Genomic DNA, 17852 nt, shown 5'->3' with positions numbered 1-17852 from the left:
ATATAATATCTGTATCGAGAGAACATCGTTCGGACGCTCGTTGGGAACCCGATAGGAGTACTTCAAGCAGCAGGCGATAATCGTGAAAGCTGATTGCAATTCAAGAATCTAATAATCTGCATTGATCCGTTTTGTGTTAGGTACCACCTTCGGAAACAGTCAGTGCATGAAAACAGAGAAACGTATTCAGATTTGAATGACAGAGGAACCACCGAAGAAGTATTCATGAAATCAGCAATATAAATTTCCTCCAGCCAGTTTAAGAACCGGTTGGGTAGTCCAATCAACAATCAGCCTTTTTAAATGAACTTTTGAGAGTGGAGTCGCCATAACCACATTACGTTACCCATCAGCAATACTACAATCAATACTTCAATTTTCTCGTAAAACACGAAGCACCGCGATTACTAGATATTTTACAGCACCATAAAAGTCCACCTTTGGATTTCAGTTGCAATGACTCCTTTGCCATCACCATAAAGCAGATCCTTAACATATCCACTCTGGAATGCAAGCTCAAAATTTAAACCCAGTCATAGATTCATAGTTTGAAAGAGAGGTGAGGTGCGGTGTTTGGAAAGAATTTTATCAGTTTGTGCTTTGCTGTTTAAATTACATATGATTCGTGAAATTCTCTACTCTGACACGTTTTCTTGCACCTCTACTTCTCCTTCTCCTATCAAGGCATCATCAGCAACAATGTCATCTGACACCTTCAAGCTTTTCAATATCTTCTTTGCCCTCTTCAATTTGACAGCATCAGCATCAGGCGACTTCACTATACTTTGAGCCCTGTCGATAGTCAACTTCATAGCATTTCCTTGCAGAGTCTTGACATACATTCGAGCGAGTTTGAATTCATCTCTTGGTAGCATGGTGGGGTCATAAAGATGCTTCAAGATCGAGGTTTGACGGGTTTTGTTGAACTTCCAGGCAGGCCTATTGTATCTAGGTTTACAGGGACAATCAGTGAAATCGAGAACTGGTATACAAGCTTGGACTCACTTGAACGTAGTCAAATAATCAGCATATAATGCTATAGCTTTCTCTGCTGTATCAGGCAAGGCATCTACCTGCTTGCGGCGGGTACGTTTCGCCTTTTTGACCTTTTTAGTTTCCATGCCTAACGTCGATAACGTTGGTGAGAAAGATTTGTCCAAGAGTCCAAAATTTGAAGGCAAGATCGTGCGCAAACAACCACGTATACTTGTTAAAGCTTCTTTTCCTTTCGAGCGTTTAGCCAGCTTCTTCTTGGCAGCAGCTCCTGCATCGTCTCCTTCAGCTGGTCGAATGTCAACCACATTCTGAATTTTTTCTTTGGTTTGAGGTATCGGCTGTTCAGCAGCAGCTATAGTCACAGGAGCTCCTTCATCAGACTGTGCACGCTGCTTCCTTTGTTTCTTTATGGGCCTCTCTTCGCCACCTGTTTTATCGGTTGTTGTGACTAGTCCAGCATTTGATGATATCTTTCTCTTCTTGTGAGGTTTCTTGGTAGGATCAGACGCATTCCTGATTATCGATACTGTTTAGAAAGAAAATCGTTAGTAGAATTCAATTTAGTGCTGCAAGACTGCCTCTCTAGTTGCAATTTTCGAGAATTACTACTTTTCTTCGTAGCTGCTTGTGGTTTCTTTTCTTCTGATGGTTTCGTGATCAGAGGAGCTGCAGATACTGCTGGACGCTCTGGTGCACTCTCTCTTTGACCCATAATGGACCAGGGGTTAGTATGTCTTATAGCGAAATGGAGCGAATGGAGACTTTTTTTTTCCAGATTCAACAAATCCATCCAACATACTAGTAGCAACGAAACACAACTATCTAAAGACAAAAATTGCAATATCACTCATTTATTTAACTTTGCAACTTTTGATTTTTGATATACAGATAGGAAGGAAACAAAACAAACACAAGCTTTACTCAAACTCGTTCTCCTTGTCGATCTCACTGCTAACTCCAGTTCCCACCATGGTCAATCCAGTTTCTTCAAGGCCTGAGAAATTGAGGAAGTGACTTGGTCTATGAATTTCATGATAGAATTCCTGTATAACAAACAAACGAGAGTGAGCTTCTATAACCCTTTCTAGCAATAAAACTCCACAATTTACCTTGGGCGAATCCAACGTCAACAAATACTTCATATTCGGACTGTGCTTAGCACCCATAAAGTTGTAATTCCACAATCCATCTCCTTCTGGAACCATGTAAAAGCCCAAGATTCGATCAGTGAGGAGCAATTGCACCTTTTCATAGTGCGATGGACTATATCCTGCCGGATTGACCCCCATATCCTTGTTGGTTTTGCCCCATTCCAGTCCTCCTGGTGTGAGCTTGTATGCAGTCAATGAGCAAGATCCTAAAACATTTGACATATGTTAGCATAACAACCTCGAAAAAAAAGCCGCCAGAGGAGACAAGCTTGACTTTGCAACACTAGTCGAATTCCAAGTACAGATCATACATACCCGGTGTAAAGGAACAAGTAATAATAACAGCCTTATCCACATCCCAAGCTCGATTCTCAGCCAAGATATGACTATGCATAGTAACATCCAATGGCGACAGTTGAGGCAACTCTTGTGGCTGAGTATGAATCCATCCCAGAGGTTCATAATCATTCAAATATTCATGATTCGGTAATCCAGTGGGCAAATGGACTTGCTGATGGGTACCCCACTGAGGAACCATTACTATAGCTCGAATTTCTTTAACTTGCGGATTGTCGGGCGGTGAGACTCCATACATGAATCCAGATATCTGGGTTCGTAGATCTGCTATACATATAAACTTCTTTAATACATTCTTGGGCATGACATATGTGAAGCCCGTTTCCTTGATGTCGTCCGAATTGACATATATATGGTTTGTTCGGAGATGCAGGTTGGTTGACGAGATGGCTCGGATGCGCCATTCTGTCTTGGACGAGAAGGTCTGTGTCTCGTAATTAGACGTAGTAGTCACAATCATTTCATCACCATGGATGTTTTGTGTCTTTGTCGTTACAGCGGTCAGTTGAGATTGCTCTTTAGCTTGTTTATCAATCTCGGCGATCTGCTGTCGTTGTAGTGATGGTGCTTGGATCTCCATACCAAGAATAATGTCACGAATCTCACTAGAGGTGAGAGATGCTACGTTGACGTTATTCTTTTTACCATAATCAGCCAAGATCAAGTCCTTCAATTGTACTTCAACCTTGATCCATTCCTCATCGGTAAGAGTGGGCCATACATGATGAGGTTCAGTGACAACGGACTTGTCTGGTCGCAGTATGATTTTGGTCTTTTCGTTATTTACATGAAGAGCTCGCAGAATCAAGACTAAACGAGAGAAGGCCGTGTAAGAAGAGATACTCTTGAGCCAGTCATCATACTAAATGAGGGAGATATAAATGAGAAATGGTTTGAGACCCACGATTTGAAAAACCAAAACTTCAACAACAAAGGCTTTCAAAATCATACCAAGTTGAACAAGACCATTTGAGGCTCAGTAGCCTTGAGAATCAAATCACCAAACTTCTCAACCTTGAGACACGCTTGGAAGGGCAACTGTAGTTCTGATCCCTTGATGACAATATTAGGGAAGTCCAGCTAATATTAAAATAAAGGAAGTGTTAGCGCGGCAGCAAAATTGTATTAACCATAATGTACTTACCAAGTGAACCTCAAGTGGATCAAGCATACCCTTCCTGGTAACAATAATCTGTTTAGGCTGTTCTTCAACAGGCAAGGACCGAATCAAGGCAGCAGTTTCTTCAGCAGTCTTCCATTTAGCCAATTGCCCCAAACGTTTCTGCCCAGCCCATACAGATGTATGAATAATCTTCAAAAACAATTGACCTGTACGTGGATTGAATATAAAGATGGCTCCGTTTATAGGTTTGGTGGTCAAATTTCCTTCAAATGTCTTGTGAATCGTGACTCGATATACGTTGGTATCATCCACAAACCAAATGATTTGATTGCTGAATAATTCGCCGTAGTTCTGTGACGAGAGGTATGGCTCTGTGGGTTCTGAAGAATACAATTGAAGGCCTTTACGGATACGTTCTCGTAATACATATAGAGCTGGATTGGACTTCATGATTTTACCCATAGCTTGTTGTATCAAGGGCTTCATACCAGGGAACCAGTTACCATATGCTGAGTGTAAATTATAGGCCAAATCGAGACCAATCATCAATCCAGTAGGTGATGGGTAAATCGACATATTATCGGTAGTATAATCCAGGTATTTGGCACGAGTGTATCGTTCTATATCGTGCGAGTCAAAATCACCCCATCTGAGTTGGACATCAAGCCAGAATCGGTTGCTAGTGGCTCCATCAAACGAATCCTTTGTATCGTTCAATAATGATGGCTTGGATACATTCCATTTGAAGGCAGCAAAGAGCAATATATCGGCACAAGATGAGTTCATCTTGTATGACTTTCTGGGATGGATTGTTTCCTTTTGCACAGTTTCGATTTCCAACGCTTCAAGTTCTTGATCAAATACTTGACACTAAAATTGGGGAAGAAAGTTAGTTCCAACCAAGCGCGGCAACAATGCGTGGAAACAGCATTGTAACAAGACTTACCAAGTCCATGACTACACTCTCATGAATCTTCTGCCACAAGTGAGCACGGAAGATTTGAATCAAGGAGATCTTGAGCGTGGGGATTTTACCATGCATAAATATACCAGTCAAATCCAATTGTACTTGGAAACCAACGTAGACGTTTGCTCGATTGATTGTTGGAGACCACCATAACGTGAATCGACGATTAGGGATTTGATTCAAACCAGATCGTTGCGCATTAGTCAGTTTTTTATACTTCATTGATTCTTCGAAACCAGAAGCCTAAACCAAAATCGTTCAAAACTGAGCAGAAGCAAAAATGTATGCACTGAGCAAAATTCGCAAATACCTTCTCCCAGAAGAGACCTTCCCAGGTGGGGAAGTATGTACCCTTGAACAAGGTATGTTCGAGAATACCTTCAACACCTCCAAGAGCTTGAATCATATCCGTTCGATAATTGTTGAGCTTGACAAGGATCAAGTCAGCTGTGAAACAAGAAGACGCGAACGGCAAACTGTCCACATCACGGTACTCACATTCCAAAGCTTTCCATCATGACGTTGATGAGTCCACCAGAATGGATTATTCTTCAATATCTGGTACTGCTTGAAATCAGTTCGTACACGCCATCCTTTATCATATGCCAAAGTATGCCGATCTTTTTGGAATAGCGTATTAATTCTTGGTATACCACGATCCCATGAATCTTCCAAATCTTCTAACGTCAGTCGTCGATTCTGTGCGTTCGCTTCTTGACGTTTAAGGGCATATTCATGCCACACTCGTTGCGAATCTACAAATTCGGATTCCCATGGTTGAATGTATCGGAACAAGTTGGGTATAGTTTGATCTTCTTCATGAGACATGCCAGATCGGAAATGGGTAATGCCTGTATCAGTCTGCTTGGACCATCTCAAGTCCGATTGTGGAATCAAGACATGACCCATGGAAAGCATACCGAGACCACCCAATTCCTTTGGTGTCTAACATCACAGCATAGCGTATTAGTTGTGAGCATCACTCGAAAGAAAACTCCAATTCAACACTTACATAGAACACGACAGGTGGGAATCGAGAAGGCATCTTCGAATTCAATCCAATCTTTACACGAGTCTGAATCTTGTTTTCACATTTAACCAACAAATCCAGTAATTCACGAGTGTGGACTACTGCTTCTCGGTAATATGTCATCAAACCAATCAAGCATGTCTATTTTTCCAAGGAAAAGTGAGATTTTTCTTTGTAATCTAGCAAATCCATCAAAGCAGCCACAATAATGACTGCAAACAAGTAACACGTGCGATACTTACATTCCACCTAATGAAGTAATTGTGCTGAGTTAGTATTTAAAGAGAGAGTATAAAAAATCTGTTGTATGGCCGTGTCCTTACTTGTTGATGATTTTCGAAAAGGTCGTGCTGCCCGAAGCCATCAAAATCTGTCTAATCCGATTATGGAATTTCTCCAACGCATCATTATCAACTCTAATGAATGCCTGTGCAGTTCTTTCTTTGGTAGCTTCATAGATCAAATTCCATACTCCTTCATTCAATGTAAACTCTTCTTGAATGGTACGGATCTTGGGTAGGATACGGACTTCAAAACCTTGCATGGCAAACAAGAGGTTCGGATTATCTCGTGAATACACAGATACAAACGAGTCTTCCCATTCTATAGTTGTGAGAGATCGTGGCAAGCGGTTCTTCATGTCCCAGAAGACTGCACGACCCAAGTTGACATCGTGCTTCATCAATCTCATACGACAGTCACGTGGCCAGCATTTTTTATTGTTATAGCCAACAATGTTTTCATTGTTGGGATCGGGATGTTCAGTCAGACTGATTTAAGAGGAGTAAGGAGTGTTAGTGTTCTGTGCGAAGGACATGATAATGTGCAAACACAAGAACTCGGCAAGAAAATACTCAAGAACAGAAAATGTCATTTGTACAACGTGAGGAATACTCACTATCGTTGAATCAAATCCCTCGCCTCATCAGCAGAAAACCTCAAAAACATATGAATACGATCCACATATCGGGAATACAATCTTATAGGATGGCGAGTTTCAGTCGGCATATCCCTGAATTGCAAGAAGTCATTCGGCAAGTTGGGCGGTCCAGCCATTTCAGAAGCGCGTTGGAGACCCAATAAGAGCAGATCAAGTACCAAGCCATAGTATTGGAAGATGAAGGATGCGAATTGTAATCCTCGAATCAAACCATATGCATTGACGTGATTCATGTCCTTGTAGTTGAGCACCACCTAACGAAGACAGCATCGTTTGAATTGAATGGAGGGACATAGAGGAAACAGCAGCGAAAAAATCCTACGACTCCTGCACACGAAACTTACATTGTTCTTAGCACTCATATAATCAGCAATATTATGATCCACAATCAACCTCAAAAGACGATTGAGCAATGTCAAATCAATCTTTTCATACGCTTTCGAGAACCGTGTTTCCATCATAACATTACATTGACCATCACTTGTCTCCCAAACTTCAGTCAAATTATTGATTCCTTGGCACCATTTATAGACAAGAAGTGGTGGCGGCTCAGTATCAGATGGCTTAATCCACGATGGGAATAACCCACGCTTGTCAGCTTCATACCAGAGATACTGATCCAAGTATGCATCAGTAATCTTTTCCAAAGGTTCAATATCATATACAGGAATCAAGTGAGAATACAAGTCCATGAATTCTATACCGACTTCTTTGAAGGCTCGTTGAGTCAACAAGAGACGTTTGATTCGACCAAGACATTCGTGTGGATTATCATATGCCTGTTCAATCAATCCTAATTCTTCACGTTGAGATTGATTCAATCGGCCCTTGACAGAGTAGGCTTCCTTCAAGTTTTCCAAGGCCAATATCAAGAGTTTGGTATCGTGTTTGTATGATAGAGGTGGGAAAGGAATTGGAGAGAATTTACGAGACTCAAGCCAGTGGACTGTTGAAGTATAGATGGCAACGGCTTCTTCGGCACTAATATATGGACCATCCTTCAAGTAGTTGTGCTGACGTTCTTGTTCAGCCTTCAAGAACAATCGAGTCAATCTACCCAGATTCTATGCAATGGGAAGAAAGTGTTACTTTGCCTGGAGTTGTGACAAGCTCAATGCACCGATGAAAGAATACCTTTTTACAAACGGTCTTGTCCACAGTGGCACCTCTCTTGATACGTTCACGATTGTAATGTGCGACGGAAGTCCACCAATCAGCTTTGGATTTCACATATCTAAGAATCATATTCTCAATAGGTACAGGTAAGCCAGGAACCTTCCAGGGAACGTTCGACTTCCAGCTAAAAACGCAAACAGACTGATTAGGAACACTGCCTGTTCAACATGAAAAGAAGCACATCAAACTTTTAAAGTTGCTTACCATCGCCAAGCTTCACTCAAATGTTGAAGTATAGTACGACTTTTGTTGGCCTTGATACCTTCAGGCATCATATCCAAAATATCGTGAAGTACGGCAGCACGTAATTCCAAGTCATAGTGTGATTCAACACGTTGCTTGGTCACGGTTTTAGCAATACCCTTGGATTGACGACCTTCGAAATGACGAGCCAGGAGATTTCCAAGCCATCGTTCAAGTAATGGGACAATACCACGCATGAAGAAGAGCCAGACTCTCCATCCTGGTGCCCAAATACCACACCCAGGTCCTTTGCCGACTGGACCAGTGTTGAAGCGGTAGTAAATCAAGTGTTCTATGGGGAAGATGGTGGTGAGTTATTTGGTGAGGAGATCAGTATTTGCCATTCACGAACGGGATTTATATTTGCATCAGCGCAAACCCAAAGCACCAAAAATGAACTCCCCGAATGACTTACTGAGATCTTTGCACATCCTAATCTGTCTCATGAGACGATACTTGTATCGATACATTCCAGTCAATTGCCCAACATGAGCAAAAGTATACTGCAAGCCGTCAGCCAATTGAAAGGCATCAACGTTACCCAATCGGTATTGTACATGAGAATCAACAATCAATTTCGTCAATCTCAATATTTCTCTCATCAAATGGAAGGCATTTCCAAACCTAGATTTTTTACGTTCCTTTGTTGTTAAGGTCTTGACGGGCTTCAAGTTGAAATTATAATCCAAGTGTAGATAATTGAGATTTTTACGATGGATGAGGAGATTCAGCATATTGTATCCTTGTCGACATACTTGCAATCCAGCTTCTACCCAATCGATTTCAGTCGATTGAAAGAATTTGGTTGCTTTCAAGGACCTGAACAAGTATTTCTTGTTTTGGGATTTGGTCGGTCGTCGATGCAACTCGTTCAATATCCAGCACTTGAGTAGCTTCTGGTAGGATACACGTACTTTTACTGGATGGTTTGGTGGACAGTGCTCCATAAACCAACTATTCACAAGTGGTATGTCTTGAGCACGACGAGTATGGCCCGATCGCTTATCGAATGGTGATGGTGCCCAGTACAAGGATATACCGTTAGCAGTCGAATCTGTATACAGTGGTTTATCTTCCAAGAAGGGTGCTACGGATGGTGGTAATTCAAAGGAGTCGTCTTCATCAGCATCTCCGAATATTTCTTCTTCGTGAGTGCTACCTTTGAAGGATGACTTCAAGCTGCGAGATGAGATAGGGTTTATAAGTGGGTCAAAGTAGAATGCGGGCAAGTCCGGATCTTCGGCACGGATGAATACTATGGCGGGATGATGATACCAAGACACTTTTACAGATCGTGGTAGCGAATTATATAAGAATGGATAGGCGACTTTATATTCGGTACGGATTGGGTTTCGGATGATAATTTTGTTTATATCGTTGAATTCATTCCAGTCTTCATCTGCTGGATCGACATCTCGATAGAGCGGTTCGAATTTGGGTCCACCTGGTATAGCCATATTCAACGCCTTCGCGGTGAAGAAGGAGTGCTTATCAAACAAGTAAAAGTAGTTCTTATCCATCAAGTCAGACAATAGCTGATGAGCAAGACGATATAAGGTAGACATGGCAGGTAAATCCAACTTCCATCTCCTATAAGAAGTACCATTCATAACCTTTTTATCTTTGGCCAATGGTTTATGATCATAAAACCATTCCATGACTGCCGCGTCATCAGTATCATCCAAGTCCATCCAAATAGGTTCAAGAGGATCAACACCTAATATATTATCACCGTAATCGAGCGGAGGCTCTTCATCATCGAATGGTGGAAACCTCATTCGTTTAAAGTGTCGACGATCGCGTTTCTCACGTCTCATCATAATCCACATTGTGCCCCATTGAGCGACATATACAGGTTCGATTACGTTTGGAATTTCGTTTACAAATGTGATTGCACCTGTCGTATGATAGAGGACGTTCACTTCCCGGACTTGTTCCCAAGGCATGGGCATGTTTTCGAGCAGTTTCATTACGGCATGTGGAACGTATTTTAAGGCACCCAAGTAGATACGCTTGTCATGTCTGAATTTCTTGCTAGACAAGTCACCGTGATCCCTGATTACCTTCCTAAAAGAAGGAGAGGAGTTGTTTGTGTGAATGTTTGGCTGTGGGTGCAAAAGTGTAGTGAACGTCGTCAACAACACCACTCCCCGCAGCATCCATCAATCAACCGAAACGCCCGCGCGTAGCGCCCACAACATAAATCAGTTCGCCTGCACCTTCTCCAAGCTCCTTTCGTCCTCCGCAGCAAACGTAAACAAGATCACACATACCTCAAGTGTTCAGGAGGCATATTCTCTTTTGTAGTCTCGACAAACCCATACTTTTTCTTCTCCCCAAATCTTTTTGTGTTAAGTTGCTGCCATCTCTTGCTCTTCTCAGCCAGCTTCTCATCTGACAAGTCTTCTTTTGGCATTGCGAATTGTGATGATTGCTGCTGCTGTTGAGGAATATAACCAGGAGGATATCCTTGCATCGGGAATGGCATTGGAGGCATTCCAGGTGGCGGCATGGGCATTCCTAGCGGTGGAAATGGTGGTCGTTGTGGAGGAGGATTCATTATTGCTTTTGGGTTGGGTTATATATGTTTTAAAGCGGTAGGAAGGCTCAAAAATGAGCTAGAATAATAGTACAGGAGCTCCAGTACGAGGCTATGTTAGTGATGTACAAGTTATTCGTTCTTTCTCTGCTACGATTCCTAAGCTAAATTGTGTTGTGTGTTTTTGAAACTTGTCTGGGCTCTAAACCAAATTGGAGCGGTGCCATTCACGCGTATGTCACTACAATTCTACGTCATGTGATGTAAATAATTATAATCCATCAATCGTTGATCGTCACGATAGGTCAGCGTCTTACACCTCATCTTCCAAAAATTCAGAAGTCATATAACGTAATGTCGAGCAGCATTAACTTACTCTGTATAGCGATAGTGCTGCTATTAACAGCACTGATTATACCGCCCTGCTATGGATTTAATGCCTTTACCATCAAAATGCCTCCTCACGACAAGCAGTGTTTCTTTGAGTCTCTAAAGAGAGGTGACAGACTCGACCTATCCTATCAAGTAGCTGAGGGAGGCAATCTGGATATCGATTTTTGGGTATGAAATGTTCATTTGCTTTGTTAAGTTGGAAGGTGCTGGTGCTGTGGTGGACGATTGCATTCTGTAATTCACGTACATCGCATACGTGTTAAATCGCTTCATGGTCATCTTGACTTCCACTCAAATTGTCAAATTCACCGTTTACTAATGCCCAACACCACTCAAATGAACAGATCATAACAGAAGACAACCGTCTAGTCTTCAACGCAAACAAGGAAGCAACTGCCACTTATGGATTCAATGCCGAACGAGACGGACGATTCGAATACTGCTTCAGCAATCAAATGACTTCGGTTGCTGATAAACTCGTCTCATTCACCGTGCAAGGCCCTGATGAGCAAATCAGATTGCAGCAAAAAATGGGGCAGACTGAAGGTGAGCAGTCTTGTTGTAGCATGTTGAAGATCATATGCAGTTGATAAATTCAGCGTTTTGGCGTGGACTGACAATCAAAACCTCCATTCGTTCGGAAATAGAGGTCGCAGAACCACTACAAAAAGAAATCGAACACTTGGCTAACGGACTACGAGCTGTACGTGATGAACAATCGTACATGGTCGCTCGTGAACGTGCTCATCGATACAGTGAGGAGTTAAAAACGTTGAGTTCTCGTACTTTTTCGTTGTTGCTCACATCTCCCCCTTCCAACCTCATATAGCTGCAGAGAGCACAAACTCTCGAGTCATGTGGTGGTCTCTGTTTGAATCCATCATGCTGATTGGAGTTTGCTTATGGCAGGTTTACTATCTGAGACGGTTCTTTGAAGTTAAGAGAGTTGTATAGTATAGAACAGTAGTAAAGTGTTGGCTATTATACAAAAGTGCTTGTTTGCCACAGAGAACTTGGTTCAAATAGTCCGCTCGTCCAAAGTTGTACTACGGATGCTTTTTTACGTTCCTGTTCCAATTAGTCACGTCTATACAGGTGCTCCCTCCTTTTCAGTCTCCATCTAGATATTTGAAAACACTGACACGAGCGCACATTCGATTACTGGTGTGAGAGAGAATGTTCATGTATATAGAAGAAATGCATTTTTATACCGACTTATGTCGAATCTAGTACAATTTGCGAACCAAGGCGAGCCAGCACTCTCGACACATTATAACTTTCGAACGCAGCAGCAGCATTACTCGCCAACCCAGCAGCCACAATAAACAAGAATACAGCCGAAATCCTAAAGAACAAATCCAACCTCATCTTGCCAGCTCCTCTCCATACCAAATATCCAACCAATATACCCAATATAAACCCAACGACACCTGGTATAATCAAAGATATAGGGTCTGATTGACCTACTCCAGTCAAGAATAGCACGGATTCCATTCCTTCTCGGATGACGATGGTGAAAGATAGGATACCAAACGAGTATTCTCTGAAGAAGGACTTCCTTGGCAGTTTGGCGAGGCTGTTGATGTGTTGATGGCTGCTGCTACTGGTACCGTTGGTTTCGTCCTCTAGTCCGAAAAAGTCTGGTTTCTTTAAGGCTTCGTGGGCGGCTTTATGTATCTTTGCTTCCCATTTATGGTATAGATGCGAGACTTTGAGCATAGCAAATGCCTAATGTGAATGGTGGAAAGATGGTTATTACTTGTTTGAAAGCTGTGAAGTTTGTCTAGTGTCCTTCGTGGTGCTCCCGACAATTGCTTCAGAAGCATCATTTGACTCGCAGCTTATAAACTCTTTCAACCGATCATATAAAGATGTTGATAACGAGCAAAAAACCACAATCTACTTCGATGACGGTCTCGGTGGAGGATCTCCCTGCAACAAAATACTCTTTCACGCGCAAAACAACACGTACCAGGAATGTAAGCAGGATGGCAGCAATGGCTTGGAAGGACCCTTCCCATACGGCTTTCGAGTTTCCAAATACATCTTGACCCAAGACCCAGAAAGCAACAGCAAAACCACCACCGACAATGATGGATATGAGACCTCCAATGATGACACCAGCCCAAACGTGCTTTTTGAGCACTTTTCGACGAAGGGGGTCTTCAACTGTCTTGTCTACAGCTCGTAGTAGGACACTAATGATGGGGTTGTGTGAGAAAGTGGTGAGGTGTTGAGGTTGGCAGCATTGGATGCACTGTGCAGTACCTGAGAATGATGGCACCTTCCACGGTTTCGCGAAACAGGATGAAGAGAGCTCCGACATTGAATAGCTGGACCATGATGGGCTAAATACACGCAAATGAGTAGTTGGTACAAGTCGTGGTTGAAGAGGTCGTTTCGAGAACAAAAAACAAAAAATTTCAATGAATGCAAAGAGCATGTCAAGCTGCCAACATTATCTGTGCATGGTAGTCCGCTAGTGTGTGAGGTACCTCTTAATGTAGAATGGCGTCAAATGTTTGTGAGTCAGGAGAGTGTTTGTCTATATGGGACGTAGAGGGATGAGTTGGTATAGGCTGTAAGTAATGAGAATACATCTAGGATCATACCCCTTTGTACTCTCGATGTAATGTCCCTGAGCGAAAACAAGCTTGCACAATGAAGCGATGACTCGAAGTGTAGACACTAGTAGAATGAGTCCAGTAGGAAAGAAGAAAGCAAGCTAATAGGCCAGAGAGTCCGAGTTAGGCCCCGTTGTCGAATAGGAGTTCTCTTCCAGTTCAAAATTTGAAACGGATGGGCGACCAATGGGAGAGCGAGGTCTTCCGAACAGAGCCAGATTCTCACGAAAATCTTTCGACGCACAACAACGCCCTAGAACTAGAGAGACTGCATTCAGTGGCCATAGATCACATAGCTACGCACAGGAACTATTACTGCTGTGCCTGCATCGCAGACTACCTCGTTTCTCTTTTGAGGGTGAGTCTCTCATTCCGCAACTTTTTCACGTTTTTTGCCCAAAGACGACATAATGTCGAACAAATGACTCACAAACATTGTCCATTAGCGAACAAGAATCCACTATGCATAGCTCCATATCCCTCCTCTTGGTAGCTGGTCTACTAGCTCTCCTCCCATCAGTCAGACCGGCAACTGTCAGCTACACATTCAACATTGGCTACTCGGCTGCAAGTCCCGATGGAGTCAACAGAACAATCATCACGGTCAACAATACATGGCCTGCACCTGACATACTCTTAAACAAGGGTGATCGATTGATTGTCAAGGTACTATTAACTACTCGCAACGCATGCATGTTATGATGTCAAACCACGCTTCGAGGTTCTAAGTCAATACGTTTACGTTAGGCTTACAATGGATTGGATATGGCTACCTCCCTGCACTGGCACGGCATACATCAAAAGGGAAGCCAGGTCATGGATGGGGTCTTCCAAACTACACAGTGTCCCATCGCTCCTGGTCAATCGTATGTATCAACGTCTGTGCTTGTTTTGATACTTGTTTCAAACATACGCACCATCGATTACACAGATATACCTACAACTTTACTCTGGAGCAATCAGGAACATATTGGTGGCACGCCCATCTTCGAGCTGAATACGTCGATGGATTACGAGGTGCTTTGATTGTTAAGGACCCTACCGATCCAAACTTGGCATTGTATGATGACGATACCATTGTACTAAAGCTCTCAGATTGGTATCATAATCAGTCTGAAGCCTTGTTGACCGACTTTTTGGTACGTGAGTCCTGTCACATACAATTGAGAAATTTGGATCATTTGCCATCTCTCTCTTCGTAATCACTTACCAAAATCTCCTACCTAGTCATCAAACAATCCTGGAGGTGTAGAACCAGTCCCTGACTCGGGCCTCATCAACAACCTTGGCGTGTATGCTTGCACTTCACCTCTTTACGGCCTGCCTTGTGCTGAAGGAAGTCGATACGCAACACCTGCACTAGTTCCTGGTCGCAGATATCGAATTCGAATCGTCAACACTGCCGCTATTGCTACATTCAACTTTTCGATCGATAGTCACACTATGACAGTTATTGAAGCTGATGGAGTTCCGGTGACTCCGACAGTTGTGGATCAATTGGAGGTTACTGTTGCTCAACGAGTGAGTACTTGGTATCCATTATTGAACTATTTGCTGCTCAAGATTCCTTGGTATAAAAATTTACGTCATCAAACTGACACGTCAACCTGCCTCGTTTTTAGTACTCGATCATCCTCACTGCTGCTCAACCAGCCACTAATTACTGGATACGAGCAACCATGGTCAATGCCATGTTTGAACTCAATGAGTTCTTAGATGTCTTTATTGGTGCTGTCTTACGGTATCAAGGAGCTCCTCTTGTAGAGCCTTCTTCTTCACTGCAAGAAGACAATCGAACATATACCAATGTATTGAACGACTTTATGCTGGTGCCAAGCACGCCTCAAACTGCTCCTGCCACAGTTGTTAGTAGCACGACGTTTGGATTCAGTGTAAGTTTTCGGGCGTTATACCCTCGTTTAACTTATTAGTTTTGCAATTCGATCAACACTTTTCTCACAATCTTCTTTTTCTATTCAGTTCATGACGACCTACGATGGTGATAATCGAGCATTCGTGACTTTAAATGATGGCAACCAGCTATCATACATGTTCCCTCACACGCCGACGCTACAAACTCTAGCGGCAGGTCTACCACCACTATATACCACCAATCCGATAAACCTGACTGCAAACACAGGTTCCGAAATCATAATCAATAATCTAGATGGAGAAGACCATCCCTTCCATCTTCACGGACATTGGTTTTGGATTGTAGCTGAAGGTCCTGGCACCATGACATCTGGTAACTTTACTCCCATGACGAATAACCCACCATTGAGAGATACACTGATGGTCCGTGGTAGTGGATGGAGTGCTATCAGATTTATCGCTGACAATCCAGGAGCATGGATGTTCCATTGTCACATAGAATGGCATCTTATGGCTGGTTTAGCCGCTACAGTCATTGAACCATACCCAAATAATGCATCTTGGGCCTCGACTCTTAGTCTACCAGCAGAGTTCGTGCAATTATGTGCTTCAGCTAGTGGATACGTACCAACTGGATTAGAGCCAATGAAATATCCGATAATTATACCCGATACATCCCAAGGATATGCTGGTCTACCTGGCTCAACACCATTGCTATGGGATGTCAGTGGATGTTGTAATGAAAACAGCAATGGATTCTTCCAAGTCTTGTCCTCCTTGACTGGATGGAGAGCTCGCCCAACTGCATTAACTACTGGTGTATACTTTGGATATTGGGTGATTGTAGCTCTCGCCTTCTTGTTTAAACGACTCAAGCACCAGTATAAACGTGCCCGTAAACAGCACTCTATGCGTCCACATGATGAAGACAGTGAATCAGCTGATGAACGAGTACCGATAATATCTGATGGAGCCAAATCACCTATTACACCCACATCTCTTCAGGGCTCTCCGGGATTCTTTTCTACCGATGACTCTCAAGCTACTATGAAGGCTGACCATGAGCAAAGTGTATCAGTTGCACCGAACTCACCAAGGATTAGTACGAGATCTAGTTGGCCAGCTGGACATATACAGGTAGACACTAGTGCCAAACCTCAATGAGAGAATGGAGGTGGATCTTTACAACCACAAAAAAAATCCCCCAATAGCATTAAAGACATGTATATAGAATGTAGTTCCAGTTCAAACATAGAAACAAAAACCGCATTCCCCATATAGAGATATTCGTTTGAATTGGTGTTGTGGTTCGTAGTGGTTGCTTCCCTCTGTATCGAAGAATAATGATGTGTGCTACATAGCCAGTCTGTTCAATCGTACTTGTTGATTTTGCATGTTTTATTAACGCATTACAGCATACAACAAGTCATCATTACAACGTTGCTCGTACAGTCTTGGGGTCCCGTTGGACATAGTTTCTATGTAATGTGGACTATATCGGAGAGAGTGGCGGTTTCGAGTGTGTATCAGAAATACATGACGTGTTTTCGACGCTGTTTGTGTTGTTGATTACGGAAGTATCTGTGGACACATCCACAATGACGGAGAGCTGTTGCAGTAGAAGTTTGTTTCGAAACAGGCCATCCTCAGTATATCTCAACGAGCTGCTTATAGACTCTGTTATAATAATAGTTGGGTGTGAAAGATTTTCATGATTCTGATCATCATCGTCATCCTCATATACTCTCCCTCCAAGTCCTCTTTGTGCAAGTTTAGCAACAACTGATGGTGTCTGTGGCAAGAATCCAGACTTGTTGGCAAGCACGCCGATTGCTTCCTTGTGTCTTTCGATAACGAGGGCACGTTCCGCTGAGGAGATGACTACACCAGAGTTTGAGCGGATGGATGATAGGATGTCGGATATCGGTCTCTTGCTTCCTCGAGTGTTGGTTGGTCGTATTGTATAGCTGTTTGAGAGTACGGCTTTGGCTGTACTGGCTGAGGTATACATTGTGAGCAAGTCAAAGTAGACGAGTTTCGTTAGTCTAAAAGAAGTTTGGCGGAGAGAGGGTTTTGATCAGACCTCGAGAATTCAAAGCACAGAAGTACATTCCCCTCGTTGACTTTCTCTAAAAGTCTTACCCGTAAAGCACTATTTGACAAGGATTGAAAATGGTGAGGTTCGTTGCTTCTTCCAATTCTGCGTCAGGCACACAGAGTAATCTTACCAAGAAGAAACGACCACATTGCTGTACATATATGTGGACAATCTCGAGCATATCCAATCCCCAATACGTATGCCACCATCGCATACGAAACAGTCAACACTGCACAGGCAATCAATAAAATTTCGTGGAACCAATTCAGACTGACTCCTGATCTGTCTGAATGTCTCGGATGGCAATGTCGACGCTTCTGATCTCTCTGTATGACGGGACACA

The 17852-nt window shown here is 42.8% G+C and overlaps 4 protein-coding genes across 4 annotated transcripts; 2 read left to right on the top strand and 2 right to left on the bottom strand.

Moving 5' to 3' along the window:
* Positions 1 to 635: 635 nt before the first annotated feature.
* Positions 636 to 10543, bottom strand: SmJEL517_g01857 (uncharacterized protein; the record flags this gene model as incomplete). Its single annotated transcript, XM_031167785.1, has 21 exons — positions 636 to 948; positions 1006 to 1123; positions 1208 to 1522; positions 1603 to 1697; positions 1918 to 2039; positions 2106 to 2353; positions 2463 to 3366; positions 3456 to 3584; positions 3649 to 4497; positions 4574 to 4837; positions 4905 to 5021; positions 5093 to 5539; positions 5607 to 5765; positions 5867 to 5873; positions 5948 to 6394; positions 6523 to 6818; positions 6909 to 7628; positions 7699 to 7864; positions 7945 to 8275; positions 8399 to 10050; positions 10257 to 10543. The coding sequence occupies 21 exons, from the start codon at positions 10541 to 10543 to the stop codon at positions 636 to 638; spliced, it is 7986 nt and encodes a 2661-aa protein (XP_031026378.1).
* Positions 10544 to 10975: 432 nt separating this feature from the next.
* Positions 10976 to 11882, top strand: SmJEL517_g01856 (uncharacterized protein; the record flags this gene model as incomplete). Its single annotated transcript, XM_031167784.1, has 5 exons — positions 10976 to 11083; positions 11260 to 11461; positions 11563 to 11670; positions 11745 to 11824; positions 11880 to 11882. The coding sequence occupies 5 exons, from the start codon at positions 10976 to 10978 to the stop codon at positions 11880 to 11882; spliced, it is 501 nt and encodes a 166-aa protein (XP_031026379.1).
* Positions 11883 to 12130: 248 nt separating this feature from the next.
* Positions 12131 to 13257, bottom strand: SmJEL517_g01855 (uncharacterized protein; the record flags this gene model as incomplete). Its single annotated transcript, XM_031167783.1, has 3 exons — positions 12131 to 12643; positions 12888 to 13113; positions 13184 to 13257. The coding sequence occupies 3 exons, from the start codon at positions 13255 to 13257 to the stop codon at positions 12131 to 12133; spliced, it is 813 nt and encodes a 270-aa protein (XP_031026380.1).
* A 744-nt stretch (positions 13258 to 14001) lies between these two features.
* SmJEL517_g01854 (uncharacterized protein) lies at positions 14002 to 16575 on the top strand (the record flags this gene model as incomplete). The annotated part of the gene is made up of 6 exons (XM_031167782.1): positions 14002 to 14205; positions 14287 to 14405; positions 14471 to 14678; positions 14767 to 15060; positions 15162 to 15431; positions 15520 to 16575. 6 exons carry the CDS (start codon positions 14002 to 14004, stop codon positions 16573 to 16575), a joined length of 2151 nt encoding a protein of 716 aa, XP_031026381.1.
* Positions 16576 to 17852: the final 1277 nt, after the last annotated feature.

Source organism: Synchytrium microbalum (genome assembly GCF_006535985.1).
Source record: "Synchytrium microbalum strain JEL517 chromosome Unknown SmJEL517_scf0006, whole genome shotgun sequence".
NCBI classification, from domain to species: domain Eukaryota; kingdom Fungi; phylum Chytridiomycota; class Chytridiomycetes; order Synchytriales; family Synchytriaceae; genus Synchytrium; species Synchytrium microbalum.
The sequence above is the reverse complement of the archived record's forward strand: the minus strand, read 5'-3'. Positions and strand labels throughout refer to the sequence as shown.